Source organism: Diceros bicornis, chromosome 20, assembly GCF_020826845.1.
Source record: "Diceros bicornis minor isolate mBicDic1 chromosome 20, mDicBic1.mat.cur, whole genome shotgun sequence".
NCBI classification, from domain to species: Eukaryota; Metazoa; Chordata; class Mammalia; order Perissodactyla; family Rhinocerotidae; genus Diceros; species Diceros bicornis.
This window is the reverse complement of record NC_080759.1, coordinates 2,063,955-2,088,735: the sequence shown is the minus strand read 5'-3', so window position 1 is coordinate 2,088,735 and position 24,781 is coordinate 2,063,955. Positions and strand designations below refer to the sequence as shown.

The window sequence follows — 24,781 nt, the reverse complement described above, 5'->3', positions numbered from 1 at the left end:
TATTTTGAAAGAGCTGAATGCCACTTGTCTGTAGAATTATTGAAGGTTTACAATGGTTTTTTCTAAGTCGGAAGTTGTTACAATCTATCCAAAGAACTAGTAATGTGAGCTTGTTTCAGAGGTCAGCCACCCTGCTTTCTTGACAGTTCCTTCAGAGCCTGTGTCCCATAAGTTTTGTTACTCTTTTTGAGAATGAGGCAAAGCACTGCAGTGAAGGTTGCTCTTGGCATGTGTCATTGTTTAACGTGGTCTGGGGGCAAAGGAGGTGGTGGTCCTTTGGTAACTAGTCACAAAGCATTGAGAAAGGTTAGAAGGTCATGTTGCTTGGAACTCCCTGAGGACCTAGTATCCACCTGGTCTGGTCCACAGCGGACTCAGGGGGGCTAGATGACCTCAGGTGGAGCAGAAAGCCCTTGAGAGAGACCCCCCAAACCCCCATGTGCAGAGTTTGGTCTAAATAGAGAATTTACCTTAATGAGGAGAAGAGATGATGAAGTGTCTTGGTCAGTACCTTGCAGGGGCTTGTTGCTTTGTACAGAGAACAGCTTTCCTCCTGGTAAGGGGAGGACAGGAGGAACACGCAACCACAACCCTTGGGGCTGACCTTCTCCTGGCGGCAGTCCTGCATACCTCAGCTACTTGAGCAGAGCTGGGGCCAGACGCCCCGCTGAGTGCCTGGGAGGCTCTGCTGTCCAACACCTGGCCTGGTTTTGAAATAGGGGGACCAACCCTCGCCATTTTAGCACTGCGTCCCATGGACAGCAGGAGGGTTGGGTAGCCATGAGCTTCTAGAAACTATTTCTGAGGCTTCCTGAAGCCTTTCCTGTTGTCTTGATGCCATCCTGTGCTATCTGCCCGAGTGTCTGTGTCCCTACAGGGCACTTACCACAGCCTGGGAGGAGGTATTCACCTTTCTTCCTCCTCTGCCTTAGATGGTCAGTTTCTTAAGGTAGACAGTGGGTCTTTCATCTTTCTAGTCCAGTAATAACTTGCAAGCAGAAGGTGCTTCTTAAATCTTTACTAAAGGTTTAAATGGGTAAATTGGCTACAGGTGTCGGTGTTCCCCAAAACACTTGTTTTGTTTCTATACTTGATTATTTTAGGGGTAGACATTTAATCCTTTCTTTCTAGTTACTTTTTCATTTATCCTTGCAGGCTCCACATAAAGTGCTCAATGTCTGGTTCAGTGGTTAAAAGCTGTTCACAGGGATGACTGGACCCCACTAAACATTCTTTCGTCTGTAGTGAACGTTTCACCAAAAAAAGCTCTTGGAAAGGCTGGATGGTCAGTATTACATGCTCAAGCCATGGCCGTGCCCTCCATCTTCCACCTGATTGAGAAGGGGGGGCTGAAGTCCGTGGCTGCCCCAGGAGAAAGGACACCAGGAAGGCCACCGGGGACCTAAGGAACATGCGAGTGAAGCAGATGGGAAAGGAGCTGCAGGTTCATCGTTGTCCTTGAGGGAAAACCTGAGGGCCTAGCAGGGCTCCCGCAAGTTGAAGCGAGCCACTGTGCAGGGTGAACCTGCACCCAGGGCTACCCAGGAAGCCGCCAGTCAGGAGCAGGTGCAGAGTCTCTGGAAGGAACTCCAGGATACAGTGTGGCCTCCACAGCATCAGGCAGCCAGGGAGATGCAAACATGTCTGCTATGGATGCTGACAATGAGACCCCCCTCCTCCCTGCCAGGGTCTCTTAGGTAAGAGTGGCATTTCCGTGGATGACTTTATCCCTCAGGATCTGGGGTGTGCAGATTTATTGGCTGGCAACTTTCTTACACTTTCTTCTCAGAGCACACTCGAGAAAGGTCATCTGTCCCCCACGAGGCTGTTGACCGAAAGAGGTTGAAGAGAGATGTGGAGCCCAGCTGCAGAGGGACCAGCCTTGTGCCTGACTAGGGCTTGGCCCAGAACCCTCAAGTTCATCATTCACAATGATGCCTCAGAAAGCCTCCCAGAGCCCCTCCACCCTCCAACAGATGTCACCTTAAAGCCAGACACAGAAGCTGTGCAGAGCAAGCACAGCAACACCGGCCCCACGTCTCTCAGAAAGGTCATCCTGTCAGCACTGGGGGCCCAAGAACTCCTCAACTCGCTGCACTCCTACTGCTTCTGCTCCCGGGGGAACAGGAGCACGTGTGCCACCTGTGGGAGCAGGTGGAGAAGAATGGCGAGCTGAAGAGGGGCAGCTGCCGACAGCCAGGTGCACACGCTGCAGGAGGAGCTGGACGAGCTGAAGGGAGGGGGCTCCCTGCCTTAGCAGCCTGGTGCCCCTCGCCGAGGTCAGTGCCCGTGCTCGGGGCTCCCCCACTGCCTGCTCATCATGAGGGGTTTCCTGCTATGCAGCAGACTGCCACTGACCACTTCTTTGTGCAGCATGCCTGCTGCTGTCTTGGGAGAAGGCTCTGCTGGTAGCTGCCCCTTGCAGACAGGGAGCCCAGGCTGCAGAGCTCGCCCCGCCAGTTCTAGGGTGCTCGAGAGGCAGCCGTAGTTGTCAAGGTTTAGCCGCTGGGAAAGGAGGCATTGCAGGTCTGCTGGGAAAGCCAGACCTACACAATGAACGGTGCCTGGATCCTTGTTTTTCCACTTGAACAGGAGAAAATCAGCTTCTGTTGCATCCCTCACACAAATGTAAATTCCAATGAGTTAGGATCTAAATGTGAAATAAAATCGACATAGTAACTATTAGAAAATTTATAGGAGACTCTTAAAGTCATGGGGAGGTTCTTTCCATTTGTGTTTTAATGAATATCCATGAACTGAAGTCATTTTGAACATTTTAATAATTTCTTTAAAATTTTAAACATCTTTTTGAGTAGAGTACATTCTCTTTTGTAAATATTAAAGCACTACAGAAATATATAAGCTAAGAAGTGGTAAAAACTCCTATTTCTCACCTACCTCCCAACTTTTATTCCTTGTTGGTAGTAAAATTTGTTGTGTAATCTCCTCAACTCTTCCCTGTGCTTTACATGCATATTTCTCCACCTGTACGAATAGATTGGATATATTTTTGGTGTGTTTATTGGCTATGTTTCTGATTTTCCCGCTCTCTTACAGTTTAGTAGTTGTAAACATTGGTTTCTCAATATTCCTTATGTATTGAGGGTACCATCTTTTGCCTGTTATACATCCATGGAAAACATTTCCCTACCACATAGTTCATTTAATCTGGATCAGTGCTCGTCTTCCCAGATGTCAGTAACACTTCAGGAGGGAAACGGCTCTATGTGACTGGCTGTTCAGGATCTCCGGGACCCCCAGGGCAACAACCGTTAGGACAACACAAAACAAGAAACAAAACCCATCCTGCGTGTTTCCAGATGCATTCTGGTGGAAGGACAGCTCCAGTTGAGGACCGCTGATGTCTTGGTCAGAGTTATCCACTATGTTCTCCTATCACGTTAAAGCAGTTTCGGTAGTTTCTTGTACCTGATGGTACAGTTTGGTGCCTTTGTCTGTTCCTTTTGGTCAGACTGCGCAAGGTTTCTCACTGGTACAAGTCTTTCCAGAGAGCCAGCCCTTAACTCCATTGCTTAGGTCTGCATTGTTTTTCCTGCCTCGTGAATCCTCACTTCATTCTGCTGTTGTTGGTTTTATTGTGGTGTTATTCTGGCTCCTGGAGGGAAGTGCTCAGCTTCTTCATGTAGAGTTGATATTCCTTGATACCTGCAGTGGAGGCTGTGTCTCTTCTGTCCCTTAGTCTCCACACCATGGATTTGGCTCATGCTGCTCTCAGTGCTGCTCATTTCTAAAGAGTTTGTCCTGTCTGTCTGGATCCCCTCTGTAACCTGAGAGATTTAGAAGGGTGTGGACAGATTTTCAAGTGGATAAGTTGGGGGAGGGGAGCCAATATTTTGTGATTATTTTTTATTTTTATTGCTTTAAGGTCCCGTAATATGGTTACTTATAGATTTCTGCTTTTTGGACTCTTTAGAGATTTCACTGTGGCTTAGCACACAATCCATTATGATGACTGTTTCATTGTGGTTTGAGAAGAATGTTTCCTCTCCACTAGTTTCTTATGTTGTTGTCCCTCAGGCTGAGGCTAGATCTAGCTTTTTTGTGTTTGTCAACAGATCTGTTTCCTAACTTATTGTATCACTTAAGGGGAAGAGGAAAGTGACTGAATTGACTTAGTATAAGGAAATAGGAGGCTATCAGATAATGGACTATCTCATACACAAGATTTTTTGCCCAAACCTCAAGGTAAACACTAAACAAATAATCAAAGCAAAACCACATATGATAAACAAAGAGAAAACTAGAAGAATCATAAGACAGAACAACCAAACTGAATTGGCAGTCCAAAACAAATGGGACAAGAAACAAAGGAAATGCAAAAGAACCAGAAAATAAGTGACAAAACAGCAACATTAAGCCCTCATATATCAATAATTACCCTAAATGTAAATGGATTGAACTCTCCAATCAAAAGATACAGAGTGGCAGGATGGATTAAAAAGCAAGACCCAACAATATGCTGCCTTCAGGAAACACATCTTAGCACTAAAGACAAGCACAGGGTCAGAGTGAAAGGATGGAAGACAATACTCCAAGCTAATGGCAAACAAAAGAAAGCAGGTGTTGCCATACTCATATCAGACAAAGTAGACTTCAAGATAAAACAGGTTAAGAAAGACAAAGAAGGGAAATATATAATGATAAAAGGGACACTCCATCAAGAAGACATATCACTTATAAATATATATGCACCCAACTTAGGAGCACCAATGTACATAAAGCAACTATTAACAAACCTAAAAGGAGAAATCAACAACAACACAATAATAGTAAGGGATCTTAACACCCCACTTACAGCAATGGATAGATCATCCAGACAAAAAGTTAATAAAGAAATATTAGACTTAAATGAAAAACTGGACGAGATGGACCTAGTAGACACATACAGAGCACTCCATCCAAAAACAGCTGACTACACATTCTTCTCAAGCGCGCATGGAACATTCTCTAGGATAGACCATATGTTGGGAAACAAAGCAAGCCTCAATAAATTTAAGAAGATTGAAATCATAACAAGCATCTTTTCAGACCATAAGGCTATGAAACTGGAAATGAACCATGAAAAAAAAACTGGGAAAGTGACAAAAATGTGGAGATTAAACAACATGCTACTGAACAACCAATGGATCATTGATGAAATTAAAGGAGAAATCAAAAACTATCTGGAAACAAACGAAAATGATAACATGCCATATCAAACCATATGGGATGCAGCAAAAGCAGTCCTGAGAGGGAAACTCATAGTGATACAAGCTGCTATTTTTTTTTTAAGTAAACACTCTTTTCCTTTATCCCTGTCTTCTCTGGTACTTTAATAATGCTTATCTATTTCTTTTCATGGTATCCCATAATTCACACTGCCTTTCCCCATTCCTATGCAGTACCGTTTTTCTTTTTGTTTCTTTGACTGGATGATTTCAAACGACACATCTTCTAGTTCACTAATTATTTCTTGTACATGGTTGAATCTGATTTAGAACCTCTCTATTAAATTCTTCAGTTCAGTCATTGTGTTCTTCAATTCTAGGATTTCTGTTTGTTTTTCCTTAATGATTTCTGTTTCTATAATGAACTTCTCACTTGTTCATGCACTGTTTCCTTATTTCATTTAGTAGTCTATCTATGTTTTCTTAGAGTTTTATGAATTTCTCAAAGAGGGTTGTTCTGAAGCCTTTGTGTCATAGTTCCTATATCTCCATTGCTTGGTCGGTCATTGGAGTTTTATTCTTTTTCTTTGGTGGTGTCATGAGTCTTTGATTATTCATGATCCTTGTGGCCTTCCATTGATGTCTGCAAATTTGAGGAAGTAGGCACCTCTTCCACCCTTTACAGACTGGCTTTAGCAAACCAAAGCCTTCACAGTCATCCCATCTAGGGGTCCTGGGTAGGCCATCTGGTGGTGTCCAGGGGCAAGCTTGCTGCTGGAGTCCTTGGACAGCCTGGTCCTGGGGTGAGTGGAAAGCTTGGGTCTATGGTATTGTGTCTGGCCCTGGGCACAGCTGGGACCCTGAGATCATGAGTAGCCCCACTGGAGCCTGTTTTGGCAGGTCCTCTTTGAGAGCCTGCAGCCACAGGAGTCATCCAGGGCCATGAGAGTTCGCCAGTGCTGGGATGAGCTGAGAGCCTTGGTTCATGGGAGACTGCCAGGAGCCTGGCGCCACGAGAGACAGTTTGTGCTGTGGTAGGCCAGAAGTCTGGATTCCTGGGAGCCTGCTGGGATCCTGGGGCCACAGGAGCTGCCTGAGGCTGCAGAAGCCAGCAGGCACTGGATCAAGATGGAAGCCTGGGTTCATGGGAACCTGCCGGTGCCTGGTGCCATGGGAGCTGCCTGGGGCCGCCTGAGTCAGCAAGCACCTGGGTAAACTGGGGGCCTGGTTTTGTGGGAGCCTGCAAGGAGCCTCGTTCCGTAAGAGCTGTCTACAGCTGCTGGAACTGGCAGGTGGTGTGGTGATCCATGGGCCTGAGTTCCCAGCAGCCCCCTGGGAGCCTGGTGTCATGGAATCTACCTGGGTTGCTGGAACCAGCAAGTGCTGGAGTGACCTGGGGTCTTGGGTTTGTGGGAGCCCACTGGGGTCTTGGGTTTGCCCTGTTACAGAAGCTGCCTGTGGCTGTGGGTGCTGCCTGTGGCTGCCTGGCATACGCAGGACCTTGGGTGAGCCAGGGTCTGGATTCACCAAAGCCCACCAGGAGCCTGGTGCCAAGGACACCACTTGTGGTCACAAGAGCCACCTTGGGCTGTTTAAGATGGCAGCTCCTAGGCTGAGATGGGGCCCTGGGTTCCCAGGAGCCCGGTGGGAGCCTGGTGTCAAGGATGCTGCTTGGGGCCACCAGAGCTGGCATGCTCCAGGGTGAGCCAGGGGCCTGGATTTGCAGAAGCCTGCAGGGAGCCAGCTAGGTCCACAGGAGTCAGCCTGGCACTGGGGCAGGCTGGCTAAGGTCAGGCAGAGTGGAGAAGTCCCTTCTCATTGGGAGGTGTTTGATTACTGATTCAATCTGCTTATTTGTTCCTGGTCTGTTCAAGATTTCTATTGCTTCATGATTCAGCTTTTGTAGGTTGTTTCTAGGAATTTATCTATTTTTTCTAGGTTATGCAATTGATGAGTGTACACTAGTTCAGAATAGTCTCTTCTGATCTCTTTCTTTCTGAAGCATCCGTTGCAATGCCTCCTCTTTCATTTCTGATTTAGTTTGAGTCATCTTTCTTTGTTTTCCTAGATATTTTATCTAAGGGTTTCTCAATTTTATTTTTTCCAAAACTCAACTTTTACTTTTATTAATCGTCCATACTGTCTTTCATTTTTTTTCCACTCTCCTCTTTGTGACTTCCATCCTTCTGCTAACTTTGGGTTTCATTTTTTCTTTTTTTAATGCTGTGTGTTGTAAGTCAGGTTGTTTCTTTGACATCTTTCTTCTCTTGTAATGTACAAGTTTATCACTATAAATTTTCCTCTTAGTACTATTTTTGCTGCAGCCTATAAGTTTTGGTGTGTTTATTGTTTCTTTTTTTTTTTTAAAGATTTATTTATTTATTTTCGCCACAAAGCCCCAGTAGATAGTTGTATGCCATAGTTGCACAGCTTTCTAGTTGCCGTATGTGGGACGCGGCCTCAGCATGGCCAGAGAAGCGGTGCGTCGGTGTGTGCCCAGGATCCGAACCCGGGCCACCAGCATCAGAGAGCACGCACTTAACCGCTAAGCCACAGGGCCGGCCCATATTGTTTCTTTTTGTGTGTGTGTGTGATGAAGATTGGCCCTGTGCTAACATCTGCCAATCCTCTTTTATTTTATTTTATTTTATTTTTGCTGAGGAAGACTGGCCCTGGGCTAACATCCGTGCCCATCTTCCTGCACTTTATATGGGATGCTGCCACAGCATAGCTTGCCAAGCGGTGCGTTGGTGTGCACCCGGGAACTGAGCCGGCGAACTACGGGCCGCCGCAGTGGAGCGCACGCACTTAACCGCTTGTGCCACCCGGCCGGTCCCTATTGTTTCTTTTTGTATGTTTTGAGCTGTTTTCTAATTTCCCTTTTGATTTCTTCTTTCATCTACATTTTTTGTGTGTGAAGAAGATCAGCCCTGAGCTAACATCCATGCCAATCCTCCTCTTTTTGCTCAGGAAGACCGGCCCTGAGCTATCATCCTTGCCCATATTCCTCCACTTTATATGGGATGCCACTACAGCATGGCCTGACAAGCATGGGTTGGTGCGTGCCCAGGATCCGAACCCAGGCCGCCAGCAGCGGAACACATGCACTTAACCGCTACAGCACCTGTCTGCACCCTGATCTGCTTTTAAGTTTAAGAGTTTTTGTTGAACTTCCACATATTATGAATGTTCCAGTTTTCCTTCTGTTATTGACTTCTAGTTTCATGCCATTGTGTTTAGAAAAGTTACTTGGTATTATTTCAGTCTTCTTTAATCTTGTTAAGACTTGTTTTGTGACCTAACATGTGATCTGTTCTGGAAAATAGTCTGTGTGCCCTTGAGAAGAGTGTACATTTTGTTGCTGTCCAGTAAAATATTCTGTGTGTGTCTGATAGGTCCATTTAGTAGTTAATATTTTCATGTCTGCTATTTCCTGATTTTCTGTATGGATATTCTATCCGTTAAAAGTGGTCTTTGAAGTCTCCTACTATTTGCAACTTATATACGTGAGAGGGCTCTTATATTGGGTATATATAAAGATCTCTTAGAACTCAATTATAAAAGACAAGTCAATGAAACGGGGTAAGCAACTGGAATAGACATGTCTCCAGGAAATACATAGATGGCCAATAAGCACAAGATAGTTGCTCAGTATCATTAATTATTAGGAAAATACAAATTCAAAGCACAATGTGATACTATTTCACACTCAAAATGAAGGCTATATTCAACATAATGGAAAATAACAAGTGTTGGTAAAGATGTGTAGAAAGGGAAACCCACATACATTACTGGTGGGAAAGTAAAATGATGCAGCCACTGCAGAAAACAGCTTGGCATTTTCTAAAATCTTAAACTTAGAATTACCATTGACCTGGAGAGGCCCATGGTAGATATGTCCAAAAGAGCAAACTTGCCCATAGACATTCAAAGCAACAGTGTTCACAATGGTCCAAAAGTGAAACAAACCCAAATTTCTATCCAGTTATCACTGCATAAACCAAATGTGGCCTATTCATAATATAGGATATTATAAGCCATAAAAAAGAATTAAGTACTGCTACATGCTCGGCCATGGGTGAATCTTGAAACATGTGTGCTCACTGAAGCCATCCACAAAGGCAATAGATAACAGGATGCCATTTGAATGAAATGTCCAGAATAGGAAAATCCATAGGGGGAGAAAACAGATGAGTTGTTTCCATGGGTTTGGGTTAGCAGAAAATAGATTGTGAATGAGTATGGGTTTGTTTGGGGGTGTTGAAAATGTTCTGGAATTAGATAGTGGTGATAGCCACACGACATAATCATTGTGCTAAAAGCCACAGAAATGTATACTTTGAAATACTTAAAACGGTGTATTCTATGTTAAGCAGATTTTCCACATAAAATTTTTGAATTTTTTAAGTTAATCAGGGTATTGGTTAATTTTAAGTTGCTTAGTATATTTAATAAGTGTAATTAATGGAGTTATTAGGGGTAGGGCAAGTTGTAGCCAAGAGAGTAAACACCCGACGAGGGCTATAGTAACAAATCCTATGACTATACAAGCAACAGTCTAAAATCCAGTCCATTTCCATTGTCCCCAACTTGGAGAGACCAGCCATGAAAATAGGTCAGTGACCTCGGGGGCCTTTGGTATCTATTCAAAGATTTGGGTAATATTATGCAATATTTTAACCTCTTGGGCCATTTGGTGAAGGTAGGTTTGAACTTCTCTGTTGATGTACACTCAGCAAGTGTGGTTCTAGGAAAGGCACCAACCCCTCCTTCCTTGGCCGGTATAGACAGTCTAGGGCCAGACCATTTTCTAAAACCATTTAGGCGAGAGACTCATGAGAGTGTTGTTCAGGGGTTAGGATACGTTCCTATGGAGTTGTTGTCCATGTTCTGTTAAGGTTGTTGATACTTCTTAGTTGCCTCAGTTTCCTGATTTTGTGTGGGTAGGGCCACCGCACCTGTGCCCAGTCCAGTCAGTCAATCCTAGTAGAACTGAACACCCAGTGCTATAGGACTGACATTGTTTCTATGGGTTGGTGGTAGCCTGTCAGGGCAGGAAACTCAGGGGACCTGCGACCTGAGGGAAGCAGGCTGAGAGAGAAACAATAGTGCATTGCACAATATAGCCTGGAGAAAGCTGCTCAGAGAGCTGGGGAAGAGAGACGCTCACTGGGTGAGAGCCTTGTGATATCAGCCCACAGTGAAACCCAAAAGTGGATGCTCCTGGTGTGAAATATTCCTTAGGTGTCTTGAGGTAAAATAATTTGCACCCATTCACTGGTTACCTGTGCTATATGATTTCAGGGGGTATGGTTAAAGTGTTTGTCGGCCAAGAGCTGTTTGTGCCTGGGCACAAAATCACCAAGGTGGCCTCGAAGGGTACCCCAAAATGACCCCTCAAGGAGCAGTTGGGGCAGAAAGTGGGTGGAGCATTTTGAAGGAAGCCTGGGGCAAAGATGTTGTTCGATGGAGTTGGCTACAACTGAGTCTCTCCGCAGGGTAAGCCCTTTAGCTGGGGTACAGTAGGTGATTGGAGGCCAAGTGACAGACCCTGTGACTCCTGATTCCCAGTGCACGGTTAGACCTCTAAGCCCATTGGACATAAATGGTTGTGGTGTTTGTGAAGCATCTTGCTGGCAGTGTGGAAAGTATAGGGGACGTGTGGTGGGAGACGTCATGATAGTGTCGGGAGGAGCTGTGTGTGAGATTACGGTGTTGAGGGGGAAGGACTGGAGGCAGGTGCAGTGGGTGTGTGATTAACAATGGTCAATGAAGGGACAGCTGGGGTGTAACTGGGGAAATCAGGGACCAGCAGAAGTAATGTGTTTAAAACAAGACACCAGGGCAGGCCCAGCTGTTAAGTGCGCACGCTCCACTACTGGCGGCCTGGGTTCGGATCTCGGGCGTGACCGACGCACCTCTTCCCCAGCCATGCTGAGACTACATCCCACATACAGAAACTAGAAGGATGTGTAACTATGACATACAACTATCTACCTGGGCTTTGGGGAAGGAAAAAAGGAGGAGGATTGGCAATAGATGTTAGCTCAGAGCTGGTCTGCCTCAGGAAAAAGGAAGAGGAGGATCAGCATGGATGTTAGCTCAGGGCTGATCTCCCTCACAAAAAAAAAATAAAATAAAATAATGAAACAAGACACCAGGCCCTAATAGAGCCACTTAGCCTAAGTCTCACATCAACAAGCCGAGATTTAATTAGACTTTTTGCCCTCCCAGGAATAGAATCATAAACCAGTCAATTGGGAATCGCCTGATGAGCAGCAGGTAGGTCACCTTCCTAATAGAGCCCTGCCATCCCCTAAAGGAAGGTAACCTTGCAGTAACCAACCCTCTTTTTGGTGTAGTGTAATTTCCTTGTTCCTGCTCCCTTCTGCCTATAAAAGTCTTTCATTTTGTACAGCTCCTTGGAGCTCCTTTCTCTCTGCTAGACTGGATGCTGCCTGATTCATGAACTGTTGAATAAAGCCGATAAGATGTTTAAAATTTACTCAGTTTTATTTTGTTTTGTACCAGTTTGGTGGCAGCAGTGGGATCCAAAGGAGACATCTGATGGCTTAGGGGATGAGAAACACAGGCATTGGTACCTGCAAAACTTTTGAGTTCTCCATCTTTGTCAATGATTCTGAGAGCCGTGGGTAAGTTCCTCTCAGCAAGTGCTGTAGAGAAACACAGCAGGGGGCTGTGAGGGAGGGTTGGGCGTCACTTGGTAGGAGGGTCTGAAAGGCCTCAATAGGGTGATATTTGATGGGACCAGAATGACAAGAGGGAGCCAGCCCTTCAGGGGTCTGGGAGCAGTGTGTCAGGGAGATGGCACCACCGGTCCTGAGTCTCACAGGCAGAAGTGAGTTTGGCCAGAGGAGGTCAGAAATATGGCCAGTGCAGCTGGAAGGAGGCTGGGAGGAGAGAACAGGAGCTGGGGTGGAAGGTAGGGCCAGGGCCTGGTAGGCTGTGTCAGTTACCTTTCCCTCTCTGACTTCATTGCCCCTAACCTTGCTTTTCAAAACTACAAATGTTGACTATCTCACAATTTGTGTGTATCAGCAATGAGGCACGTTTTAGCTGGGTGCCTCTGCCTCACTGAGTTGAACAGGTTGGGGCTGTGGCCTCAACTGAGGCTCAACTGGGGGAGGACAAGCCCCCAAGGTCACTCTCAGCCTTCAGGATTCAGTTTGGACTGAGAGCCTGAGTTCCTTTCTGTCTGTTGGCCTGGGCACTCCCGTGCTTCTCTCCTCTATAGGCCTCCACATTGGGCAGTCCCAAAACACTGGTATTTGATTCCTCAGTTACAGGGATTCGACAGAGTGAGAGAGAGAGAGATGGAACATGAGAGAGGGAGTAAGAGGAAGTGAGAGACTTGTGTAGTTAAAATTTAGACAAGACATCCCATCACATTGGCTCTTATTATGTTCATAAGCCAGTTACTAACCACTTAGTGGTTCCACGGGGATGGCTATGCCATGAGTGGGGTTTACTGGGTACCATTGTGGAGACTTCCCACCTCATAGGGCAAGATGAGGCCCTTGGGTCTCATTCTCCATAAAACAGGAAACAGTTGAATGGTTTTATGCCACAGAAGGCAGTATCTAAATTTCCGTTAGTTTCAAACCCCTCATGATGCTGACCTGAAAATGAGGCCAAGTTGGGAAGTGACTGTTCCAATATCACATTGCTAGAATCCAGGCCTGTTTTGAGTGGTGTTCTGTGCTACATGTCACCCCTTCTTGTTATTCTTCCATCTCTAAGTTTGTGCCTTAGGTACATGTGACACCAGCCCACAGGGGTAATAGATATTATCTCATATACACCGGGTGAGGTCCCTAGGAAGTAGATTCTAGCCTGATCCCCATGGTGCAGGTTTGGAGACTAGGGAGGACCTGAGAGGCACAGGGACTTTCCCAGGATGCAGAACTGGTAAGAAAGAGGAGGTCTGCATTCATCTCTGTCTCCTCAAAGCTAGGACCTGAGTTAGGTTTCCAGGGAACTGTGGCTAGGGCTGTGTAGGCTCCTTGTGTACAGTTCAGGAAGTGACATGAGAGAGGAGGGTGAGCAGCCCGGGCTCAATGGGCAGCTCTGGAGAAATCTGATTGAGGTAAGGGTCCCAGGTAAAGGAATCTTGAAAAATGACCCCATCTCCTTGGTCCTAGGCCTCAACAGATCTTAGAACTCTGGTAACCAGGCACCCACAGCCCCCCATCCAGCTCACTTGAATGGAGACAGCCAAGAAGCAAAAATGTTTTGTTGTTGTATCCAAACTTTTGCAGGATCTGGCCTCAAAAAAACCCAGAAAGAGAATCTTTTTGATTGTTGTCGATGTTGGCTCAGCCCTCATCCCTGACGCCTCTGGGTGTCTGACAGGAGGCAGTGAAGGGTAACATGGGGGAGCCCAGGAAAGGCTAGTGCAGGCCAGGACACAACGGTGATCCCACCTGATCAACCCCACACTCCAGGCCCCTCATAGTGTGTGTGTGTGTGTTTGTGTGTCTGTGTGGAGTGGGGAAGGCAGGGTATGTGGGACAGGCCATTCCTAAGCAGGAGCTTGTTGTTAGGTGTCGGAAACCTGGTGGGTCTGTCACGTTCATACCCCAGATCATGGCTGACAGCATGAGAAGGTGAGCTCCTCTACTCATATATTATTGAGCCCTAGAGGTTTCATTTCCTTCCCTCCCTGACCAAAGATCTTTGCCAGGATGCCCTCTGTGCCTGAACTGAGGAGCAGACTTTCTCTTGGGGGTTGGCCTCAGTGGCAGTGTGCAGGCCACCCCTGATTCCCTCTGGCCCAGCTCCCAGGCAGTCTTTGCAGAACTCCACTCAGGAGGTCGTCGAGTAGCTGCCCAATGGTTTCAACTCCACCAACTCACTAGACAAGGAGCAGGTACATGAGGCCACCCACACCATCCAGTGCTGCTCTGAGATGACAGCAGGAGCAGAGGGCCTCCACACTCAGGACCTTGAGATGATGGGGTTGGACCAGAACTAGGGTGGGACCAGTCAGGGGCTGTCTCTTTTTCAAGCTAAAGGGGACGTACATGCAGGTAACCTTGTCTGGTTCAGAGCTGTGCTCCCTTGACCCTATTTCCCTTGTCTGTTGTGAGTTTAGGAGGCCACTGAGGCAGAGCCAGAGGCTAAAGGGGACTGCAGGCTGGCTATTCCTGGAAGAGAAGTGGGATCTTTCCTGTATTTAGAAGGACACATGGAAAGTCAGCTATGTGAGTGAACCTTTCTCTTTATCCCGCTCCAGAGTCAGCTCCAGAGTTTCAGCCAGCAGCAGAAGCAGAGCTGTGGGCAGTGGTGGAGGTAGAGCTGGCTCCAGCTCCGTTGACACCACACCCTCTAGCACTGGAGCCAGTGTCCCCTCTACCAGCAGTGTTGGAGGTGGAGCAAGGGCCAACATGGGCTCCAGCAGGAGTGGGAGCTGCTAAGTTGGAGTCACCTGGACCATCATTTCTAGTGGGAAGTCCGTCTCCACCTGTGGCTAAGAAGTGTGAGAAGAAGCCCAACCTACGGCCTTCCCTCCTAAGCTGGTGGTGGAGCAGTTGATCGTGATGGATGCAGTGAGCAGCTGGGCTCTGAGGGTGGGGTGGGGTAGGCCTTCCCTCTGCCATCGTTGCCCCAGACCTCATCCAGTCTCCTATGATCTGGGCCCGAATCCTGGCTCCACCCCTTACCAACCATACGACCTGGGCAACTTTCTGAACCCCTAAGCCTTTGCTTTCCACCTGCAGAGCGTAGAGGTGGACACTAACAGGACCTGCTGCACAGAGTGGCTATGCCGGCTCCTTGAAGAGAAAGAAGGGTGAGCAGGGCCTGGCACATCAGTAGTGGAGGGGAACTCACTGTATGCAGCCAGGTCCCTGGTGGCCCAACCGTCTGCTCAGGAAGCTCAACAGCCTCAGGACTTATTAGACACCTGATGTGTACTCCACTACAAGGGAGACAGACAAGGCCCGTGGTTGTAGCTGCCAGGGGAGAATGTGCATCAGAACGGGGAGTGTGACCAGAGGGGGATCAGTGTGTTGGAAGATGCCCCCTTGGGATGAGCCGAGGTGAGCCACCATCTGGAGCTTGGAGTTAGCCAGGACGGGCTGGATGCAAATGTCCCTCTCCCTTCCCTGCCAGTATTGGGTCCTGGGTCATCCTCTGGGTACCCTCAGTGGACAGAGAAGAAAAGCCAGGGACTCTCACAAGGCTCAGGCCACATCATGAGCTTCCTGAGCTCCAGCTCTAAACTGTGACCCCTGTGTGGGACTTTTGGGGATGTGGACACAGAGCTGGGGTGTGGCAATGTTGGGTGACACTCCCCCTGTTCCCCAGGAGCTCTTCCGGAAGGTGGTGCCCTCTCAGTGCCTGGGCTCCACCTGGGGCAAGAGGAACAAGCCCAGCAACGAGCACCTGGCACACACCGTCCGGGCCACCATCGACCACTTCAGAAGGGTGGCCAGCCTCGTCGTCACCACCTGCCTCGGGGACCCGAGCATGATGGCCCAGGACAGGGTGAGGGTGGTGGAGCGCTGGATCCAGGTGGCCCAGGTGTGCTGTGGGAGGCCCAGTGGAGCCCCTCTCTGGAGCCTTGGGAACTGCCTCCACCTTTATCAGATCCCAGGATTGCAGTGTGTGGTCTAAGCCCCTGCAAGTCCCTAGGCCCTTCTTGCCAGGGGAATGCTGACCTTGACTCCAGGTCCCACTGCGGGGATGCTCACTTCCTACCTGGCTCCCTCCCTGGGTTGAGCTAAAATCCTCCTCCTTGTGAGTGTTACTCTTTGGGTCCTAAATGTGCCCTTCTGGGGCTCCCTGAGCATCTGTCTCATCCAGGAGAGGAGATTTAAATAGAAGGGGACTGAAGCTAGAGCAAGCAGGGCTCCAGTACCCCACCTCACAGCTCATTCTCTTCCCTTCCCCAGGAGTGCAAGATCCTGAAGAACTTCTCCTCGCCCTGCACTGTCATCTCTGTTCTGCAGAAAACATCCATATGCCACCTGAAGAACACATGGGGGAAGTTTCCTGGTGGGTAGGCCTCTCTCCATAGGAGGAGCAGGGTGGATGGGGGATCTCCCGTATGTCTGCCATTGGCCCCTCAGTCAGCTGGGAACTCCTGGGTGGCAGCAAATGCTTGGAACAGGGCCTGGGCCTCAGCGGTGTGTCTCTAAGTCTCCTGGTGTCCTTAGTGCACCAATTCTGCTTCAGGATTCGGTTTCTCTAAATGCCAGGTACTGGGTTGAGCCACATTGGAGATTTTCAAGTGTTTATAGCAACAGAACTCTATGCCCAGTTGAAACTGAAAGTGGTCAAAAGAGAGCTGCTCTGTATAGCGGGGGAATGGAGACCCCAGTGACCAACAGGAGAGCCCCCTCCCAGTCTCACAAGACCTTAGCCCTCAGAGGAGCCCAGTGAGAGCACTCCTCCAGGCAGTTTGAATCTCTCAGGTTGTCAAAGAAAAAGATTTGCACTCAGACCCCTCATATTATCCCTAAATTTATCCTTCCCTCTTTCTCCTCTCCTCAGGGAGCGCTCTGAAAAACTTAAGGAGCACTATAGCCAAGACGAGTCCTTGAGCAGAGAACTGATGACCAAGGTAGAGTGGAGGCTGGGGGTCTGGAAAGAGAGGAAGTGCCACGGGGGGAGGGGGACTGGGCAAGCTGTGGTTTTGATAGTTTCTCACTTGAACTTTCTCTGAAACGTTCCCATCTATCTTGTCCAGGTTAACAAGCTTAGGGATCTGTTTGGCCCATGGGCAGGTGGGGTGCCGTTTGTGGGCAGGAGGCCCTGGTCATGGGACACAGTGGTGTTGGCTGTGCTGTTCCAGGGCGAGTTGCCGAGCTGGCGCCATCAGCAGATTTCTGGCTTCCATGCACTTCCGTCCTGCTGAATGTAGCTTCTCCCAGACTGTTGGGTGGTTGGGTGGGTTTATCCCTCAGCCTAAACCTGTCCTCAGGAAGCCAGGCCCCTGCTGCTCCTTCTATCTTCACCATGTCTCCAAGGGGAGAGCACACTGCCTACCCCAGGGACGGGCACAGCAGAGAATTCCCCTGGCCCAGGTGGACAAACAAGATGCTCATCCTTGGATCTGAACAGCTGGACCAGAGACAGATATGTGTGCGTTCTGGGACCCCCCCTGGACGCCTAGAACAGTCATTCGAGTCAACAACGGAGTCTCACCTGAATGCCTGGTTGGCAATGACATATACCCCAGGTGGCTTATGAGTAGCGCCTAGGCAACTGATAGATTCTTAGTGGATCCTGCTGAAAGGAAGTTAGGAGCTTCATGTAAACAGGGAAGCAAAATGTCCTCTCACCCCTTCCCTGTTGATCAGAGGTGGCACCTTGGGGGTCCAGTTTCTGAGTGGATAAAGAAAGAGTTCAGTGCAGGGGAATATCCTGAGTGGTTCCTTGGGGGAGGAGAAGGGTTTGGCATTGCCTCTGTCCCAGCCTGGGGGCCAGACACTCCACGAGACTGGGGCAGGCAGGAGCCATTCAACCAGACTCCCAAGACACCACATCCTCTCCATCCACGCCTCGGCCCACGACCAAGCTTCGAGAGCTCGGGGGTCAGGACTGTTGTCAGTGGTGGGGCTGGGGGTTAGGTGAGGATGTTGGAACAGGGTCTCTGGCTGGGAGGGCCAAGTGGCCTCTCCTCTGTGGCCCCTGAGCAACTCACTGCCCCTGTTTGGGCCTCTGTCTCCCCATCAGGGAAATGGAAGGATGGTGATCGTGTGGTGCAGGCCTCACATGGGGGTGATGAGGTAAGAGGGAGGAAAGGAATGTGGGAGCTTTCTGCCTGCTCCCTGGAGGGGTGAGGGCAAGAACAGCGATGACAGTCATGCGACAGTGAGTCCTCAGGAGAACCTGTGAAGTAGCTGGAGTTCTCACACTTTCCAGATGAGGAAACAGGCTCAGGGAGTCCAGGACGCAAGCCCAAGCTTACACTCAGAGAGTTGAAACTGGGCTTGTTCTGGAATCACAAGACCTTGGAGGGTGGAGTGGCATTGGTACCAGTTGACTCGAGTCAGATGTCCAGTGTCGGAGGCGAGTGGTGCTGGAGAGAAATGCAGTGAGGGGACTATGGCCTCACTGACACTGTCCTCGACCCTGACAGGAGGGGCCTTCCACGTTTGCCCTCCGGAAATCAACCCCCAGAGGGTGCAGGAGAAGGAGCAGCAGCAGCAGCAGGTGAGTGTGCCTGTGGGGGAGGGGCTCTGCGTTCCCAGCTGGAGGCCTCAAATCAAGAGAGGAGGGCCCTTTCTCTTGGTGCCACAGTGTCCGAATCCCCCAGTAGAAGTGACCGGGATGGCCTGGAAGAGCTGGTGCAGGATGGGTTTGTTGTGGGGAGGGACAGGGACCACATACCCTGTGATTTGCTAGAAGCCTGCCCTGGGAGAGGAGGAGGAGGAGTGTGGTGTTCTTGGGGTGTGAAGCAAGGAGGAATTGAGGGGAGGCTAGTAAGGGTCCTAGGTTGTTCCCCGTGGGAACCCTGGGGTGGGCCAGGAGGCTGTGGCTGTGGACTTTTCAGGGGAGGGTCTGCAGGGGGTCGACTTGAGAGCAAGGGCTCATCCCACCCGCACCCCAATGTCACAAGGTGTCGTCCCCTATCTTGGCACTTTCCTTGGTGACCTGCTTATGCTGTGTCTGGCGATGGGTGATTATCTCGAGGTGGGTGAACCTGAGGCCAGGCAGGAAGGACCACGATCCTGAACCTTGGGATGCGGGAGCCCCCGAAATGTGCTCCGAGCTCTCAGCACTTGACACATCTCTCCTGGGAGCCTCGCAGTGGCCCCTGGGAGCTGGGGCATCAGGCCCATCTTAGAGATGAGTGAACAGAGGCTCCACCTGAGACACCCATTCCGGTTCCCCAGGCTGGGGAAACTCAGAGCTGCCTGATGGCACAGCCGCGTGAGGTTTTATCTGAGCTGGACTCAGCCTCTAACTCCCATGCTCCCCATGGAGGGAGAGAGGGGTCGGCCCCCCCCCAAGTCAGGCAGCACATAAGTTGCTGAGCAGTCCCCTCTGCCTGAGGCCTCAGCCTCCAAGTCTGTCATCAGAGAGGGTTGTGCTGCCAGGTCCCTCAGCCTCCCCCCATGTCCTCCTTCTCTGGAGCCCAGAGCCCGGCCTAGGTCCAAGTCCTGTTTTCTCTGCATGCTCCGCCCCCTCTGGGGACCTGGCAGTCGTGCACCATGAGAAGGGGTGGACATAAGGGGCTAGTCAGTCTATGGCATTCTGTCTGATGGACTCTGGCTCTCCACCTTCCAGGGGAATGAGATCAACCTTAAGAAAGGGACTGAGGTGAGCAGCTGTGGCACTCCCTGCAGGGGAGGGGAAGGAGGTGGAAATCAGAGACCCTCTGGGCAGAACAGTCCCTGGTTCCACCCCCTGTATCTTACATTGAGTGGAAGACTTCGATAACAGAGAAGTGGGAGACCCATCCAATTGGCGGGTTGGTTGAGGGGAGGATGGCATCAAGGATAACTTCTTGGAGGAGGGGCTGATTATTCCCATTCTGAGAACAGGTAGAGCCTGGATAGAACTGGTGGGACGGAGCGTTGCCAGGACTGGTCCCCTGCCCCACCCCTCACCCCCCACAAGGCCCCTGCAGCATCCCCCACCCAGGCCCTGTGTGCATCCTCTCCTTCCCTCTGGTCCCAGGAATACTGAGTCATGAGGGAGATGCTGCTGCTCCCAGTGGTTGCAAAGAATTACAACCAGAGCTGGAGGAGTGATTTGGGGCCTGATTCCAGGACATGGAGCTGCTCAACGAGAATGATAGTTGAGGCTGTGCAGGAGTTGAGTGAGGGCAGGGGTGGACTCTCCTTGTTGGCCAGTCCAGAGAGCCTGTCTCCATGGCCCCCTGCTCAGCCCCAGGCCTTATTGCTTGGCGAACTCTGGGACACCCAGACTCCAGCTGCTGGGAAGGCAGTGGGGGGACACCTGAGGTGTGGCTCCTGGTAGGCTCAGAGGTGCCTCTCTGCCCTGTAGCTACAGCCTGTCCTGCCTGCTGGATCCCCAGATCTAGTTGGCCAGCAGAATATTCAAGGCCAAGAAGAGCCCGCCATCATCAAGTTCAGGGGTGAGTGAGTGTCTGGGCTGGGGTGACTGACTCCTAGGAGTTCAGTAAAGCTTTGAGCTAAGCGTGTCCTTGGGGAGTCCGATAGCTGGCACTGGGATCCCACCTCCACTACTGAGCAGTCCTGTGACTGGGGTGACTCTCTTCAGCTTCCTGAGACTCCGTGTCCTCCTCTGTGAAATAGGTGATAGTAAACGATTTCTCCCGTGGCAGGGACAAGTGGGGTACTGGTGGCTAACAGCACTGAGCACAAGGTCTGCAGCACCCAGTGCAGTGGGGACAGGGTGGGTGGCCATGATTCTGAGGGAGGCCCCCCAAGATAACCCGACACTTCTACTCAGCCCCCAGGCCCCAATACCGAGCCCCATACCAGTGGCCGATCACAGCCTCATCCTCAGTAGCCGGGACACAGCTGGGAAGCTTGCGATGCACCGGGCCAGCTCCTCCCACCTGACAGGAAGGGGAGCATTGTAAGCTGATTCCTGGAGTCCCCTGAAGCCCAAGAGAGAGAGGACGACCCCATCTCAGCTCCCTGACATCCCCCAGCATCTATGAACCCATTGGGGAGGGACAGTAGTTATTTGTTGTAAATAATAAATGCCATGTTTGAATATTATATTAAAGTCCTGTTCCCTTTACAGCCTGGAACTTGTGGTGTGGTTCTGTCACTTTCTGTAGGCATGTGAGGGAGACACAGAATCTCACATTTCTCCTTGAATCAAGAACTCTTCCGGGTCATCAGCTTATTGTATGTGGGAGAAGGGAGAAGGGCCAGCCCCTTCTCTGGCTAGTGGGGACAATCCCAAGTCCCCCTAACACCGAGGACCAGTTCATTTCAGTATCATTCAGCTCCTCCAGGTGCAGGCACAGCCCACCACCCCTTCTCCTGAGATTTAAAGGTTGAAGGTACTTTCACAGGCAGAGAAAAAAACCACTGAAATGTGGGTGACTTTAAAACAGCACTACGCAGGACCATGTCATGCCACAGGCAGGGGCTGCCTTCCTAATTCTGGAGGAAGAGGGAATGTTTTCTGCTTCTCTTCTTGAGGTTTCTTTTGACCAAATTTTAGGAACTTGTTTTCTAGTTCAATCTCTGGGAATATATCAGCTCTAAGTGGAGAAAACAATGGAAAAAGATCAAAATGTGCACGTTGAGAGGACAAGACCCGCGGAAGTTCATTTGCAGATGGACTAAAGGCAGGCAGGACTTTCCCTCCTGAGGGCCCTCTAGGGGCTCCATGTTCACCTCTGACCTAGATTTGAATCCTGCTGGAATCCTTGTCCAGGACCCTGAATTCCTTTTCCTGCTTGATTTGTATCCAGGAGGAAAGATTTGTGATGCAGCTTTTAAGGCTACAGCTGGGCCTTGTTACATAAACATGACTGCTCCCTGTGAACTAGGATTTTCAGCACCCCTGCCTTCCTTATGCAATTCCCTTTAGGACAGAATTTCCCTAGAAAGCCCCAAACCTCCTCCCTGACTTGGCCTGATGGATCCCGAGTGAGCTCTACTTTGCCAGGATAAGGGACCATAATCCTGGCCAGTCAGTGACCCCACATTGTCCCTTGCTGTCCAAGGTGACTTCTGAGCCCGTGTTCTTCTGAGGTCCATGGTCTTGGACAATCCTCAAGTTTACATACTCAGTGTTGGTGTTCCAAACTCGTCCAAATGGGGCAACTGGGCCCAAGCCCTTAAAGTGTGTCAACCCTGGGTGTCTGTGATTTTTTCCCCAGTCTTGTGCTGTGGTTACATTACAACCACCTGCTGGGGTGTGAACCCTGTTTGGAGCTTTGAAAGATCAGGTATGACGGGGTTGTGGGGGGCTCCAGCAGGCAAAGCCACGGAACTGATGATCCATGGACGTACATGAACACAGCCTTACCAATTAAAATACTGAAATGCTCCCCATCTGGTGGTGAATAGACACTGCTCTGAGCTCACACCGAGAACCCACCACATGACTAGAAGCTTTCAAAGGGTTACTAAGTGGCATTTTGAAGCTCTTCCCTTGGGAACACCCTGTAAGACGAGGGCCAGATGAATCGCTTGGCACTTGTGAGTTATCGCCTCCTTTCTGATGGCTGCAAGTGTCATCCAGACACACAGGCTGGACTCTGTCAGGGAAGCCTTCTCAGGACAGCCAGAAGCTGAGGATGAATTCTGGTTCCCGGCATCCCAGGCCCTTCCTGACACAGCATAACCACCCAGGAAAGTGGTTTGGTAATGAAAAAACTGGGAAGGCCATACTTTCCCTCCAAAGAGAAAGAGAAGTGCCAACAGTGAAAGATTGATCCCCTAAATAGACAATTGAATCCCAACAAGCAGTGGGTTCTTGTCAGATTACTGATGCTGAAAAGGCCTCTTTTGATAATAGCACGATCCCCCAACTGCCGTGTCCATCTACATGAATCAAATTTCCAACACATATGGATCTAAAAAACTGAGGGAAATCTGGTATTTCCTTAGATGCAACTCTGAAGTAGCATGCAACAAAGAACATAAAAATGGAGACTTAGAAGTAAATATCTAATTTGAGAACATAGACATCGAAGTGCTTTTGAAATATTTTGGAATCTATTGGAATATTACACAAAAAGAATAATCCACTTTAAGTAGGTTTTACTGTGACTGTGGGGAAAAACTGAATCATCCCGTGACGTTGATAACTCTCTGCTGACTTGAAAGTAAAAATAAATAATGTGCATAGTAAAGGAAAATGAGAGAACAGCATGAAAAAAGAAGATCTTTCTCTCCTCACCTGAAACTCAACCTCTCACCTCAGAAAGAAACCGCTGTCTATATTTTCTATTTCACGCAGCAGAGTTTAATAAAAGAAACGTATTGGTATGTTTTAAAGTTTCAAGAGCTCAAAGCAAGGAAACATTAGGGACGCTGCCAAGAGACCCCACTGAGGTGCCTGCTCCATTTCATCTGCTGTCAGGACGTCCTTCTTGGCCCCTCACTTTCTCTGCCTCACTAGCAAGTCTGTCCGCCATCAGTGCTACCACCAGTCTCTCTCCTGTGCTCTTCACTGCCCTTTCCTCCTTCCTGATACCTTCCTCAGTCGCCAGAAATTGTTGGCAGTGGAACTGTGGAATGCCCAGATCAGCTCCTGGAATCATCTCTGCCAAATCTGAAGACCGGCAGGAGTGGGCATGGAACCTGGAGTGCAGACTACCTGCGAACACACCTGGCAGGGATTCACCTGTGTGACTAGGTGCAAGTTTTTGCAACGCTTTGGCAAGATTCAAAGGACTTACCAGTTTTCCTGCATTGCTGCAGGCCTGGAGTCCTTGCGGTCTCTCGGGCCAGCAGACCTGGTGAGGCTGGTCCAAAGTGTCCTCCCAGAGACCCGTCACAGCCAGAATGGGATGGGATTCTAGTATCCGGCCTCTTGAATATGTCACTGGACATCCTCAAAGGGTTGAAGATGCTTAAACCAGGCTTTGGTTTGGACTGGTTCCCACAGTTACACTGCTTCCTCTGTGAAGACGTAACTATCATCCTTCTTTTCTTCTTACCTTACAAAAATAAATCATGAAATTGGGTCAAATGACAAAGGAACCCTGACTTTTTAGGACAATTATCCTGGTTGTTTTGTACTTCCACCCTCCCTCTGTCCTCCAGGGATAGATCTGACTTGTGTCCTGGGATGTCATCAGGCAAAGTTGCATCAAGAACAGAAAGCTCAAGGTCAAAATTTAAGGCTACTCCAGATCATTTCTCCTCCCCCATCCTGTTAACACCCCTCCTTGTTTGAGTGTGTTTCTATTATATTCTTGTCCTTGTCACTCTAAACCGCACAAGTCCTGACACTCCCTCTCAGGGCAGTCGGTCCCCAAACCTTTACTAAATCCCAAATCCTACCATTTCTGTGTTTTCTGACTACTCATTTGCTTAATCCATTGACCACTTGGTGTTCATAGAAGTTAAATCAATAGCGACATTATCAACCACCCCCTGTTAACGACTTACTCCCATATCCCAGATGTTCACATAATCCAAACGGTTATGGTCAAAAGTAAATAATTCAGAAAACGTATTCACCCATCACAAATTCCTGATCTCTAATACTTTTATTCAAACACTCATACAGTAGATACCTGTCCCTCAAGATCAGAAGTAATGCCAGATCACCGATCCCCACCTTAAGTTCCTCCTACACCTATCAATCCTGGATTCCATGGACTATGATCTCAATACTTTCCTTGGAATAATAAAAAATTCCTTACCACTCATTTATGTTGTAAACCTCCAAACCAAGACGTTCCCAATTATCTGCCATGCAGTAGCTACTGCTGGTCTTATAACAAACTGAAGAAAAAACATGAAACATTATCTTTTGGTACCATTGTAAAAACAAAACCATCTGCATCAACTGGGAAGCACCCATAATGCCTGAAAATTTTGTTCTCTTTTTTTGTGTTGGGTCAATAACAAAAAGAAAAATCAATTAAAAAATGGGCAATGGACCAGAATAGACTTTTTCCAGTGAAGACATACAAGGGACCAATAGGTGTATGAAAAGGTGTTCAGCATCAC

The 24,781-nt window shown here is 49.0% G+C and overlaps 1 protein-coding gene across 2 annotated transcripts in view; it reads left to right on the top strand.

The window, feature by feature from the left end:
- Positions 1 to 15,977: 15,977 nt before the first annotated feature.
- Positions 15,978 to 24,781, top strand: part of LOC131418963 (ral guanine nucleotide dissociation stimulator-like 3) — a 115,604-nt gene continuing 106,800 nt past the window's right edge. Inside the window, exon 1 of one of the 2 annotated variants that reach the window (XR_009223109.1) lies at positions 15,978 to 16,187. Coding sequence is in view for 1 of the 2 variants with exons in the window: in XM_058563543.1 (XP_058419526.1) it covers positions 16,747 to 16,755 (9 nt within the window). In the remaining variant the exon portion in view is untranslated. Of the gene's footprint in view, positions 16,188 to 16,706; positions 16,756 to 24,781 lie in introns of those variants that run through there. The other variant, XM_058563543.1, reaches the window with a different exon arrangement.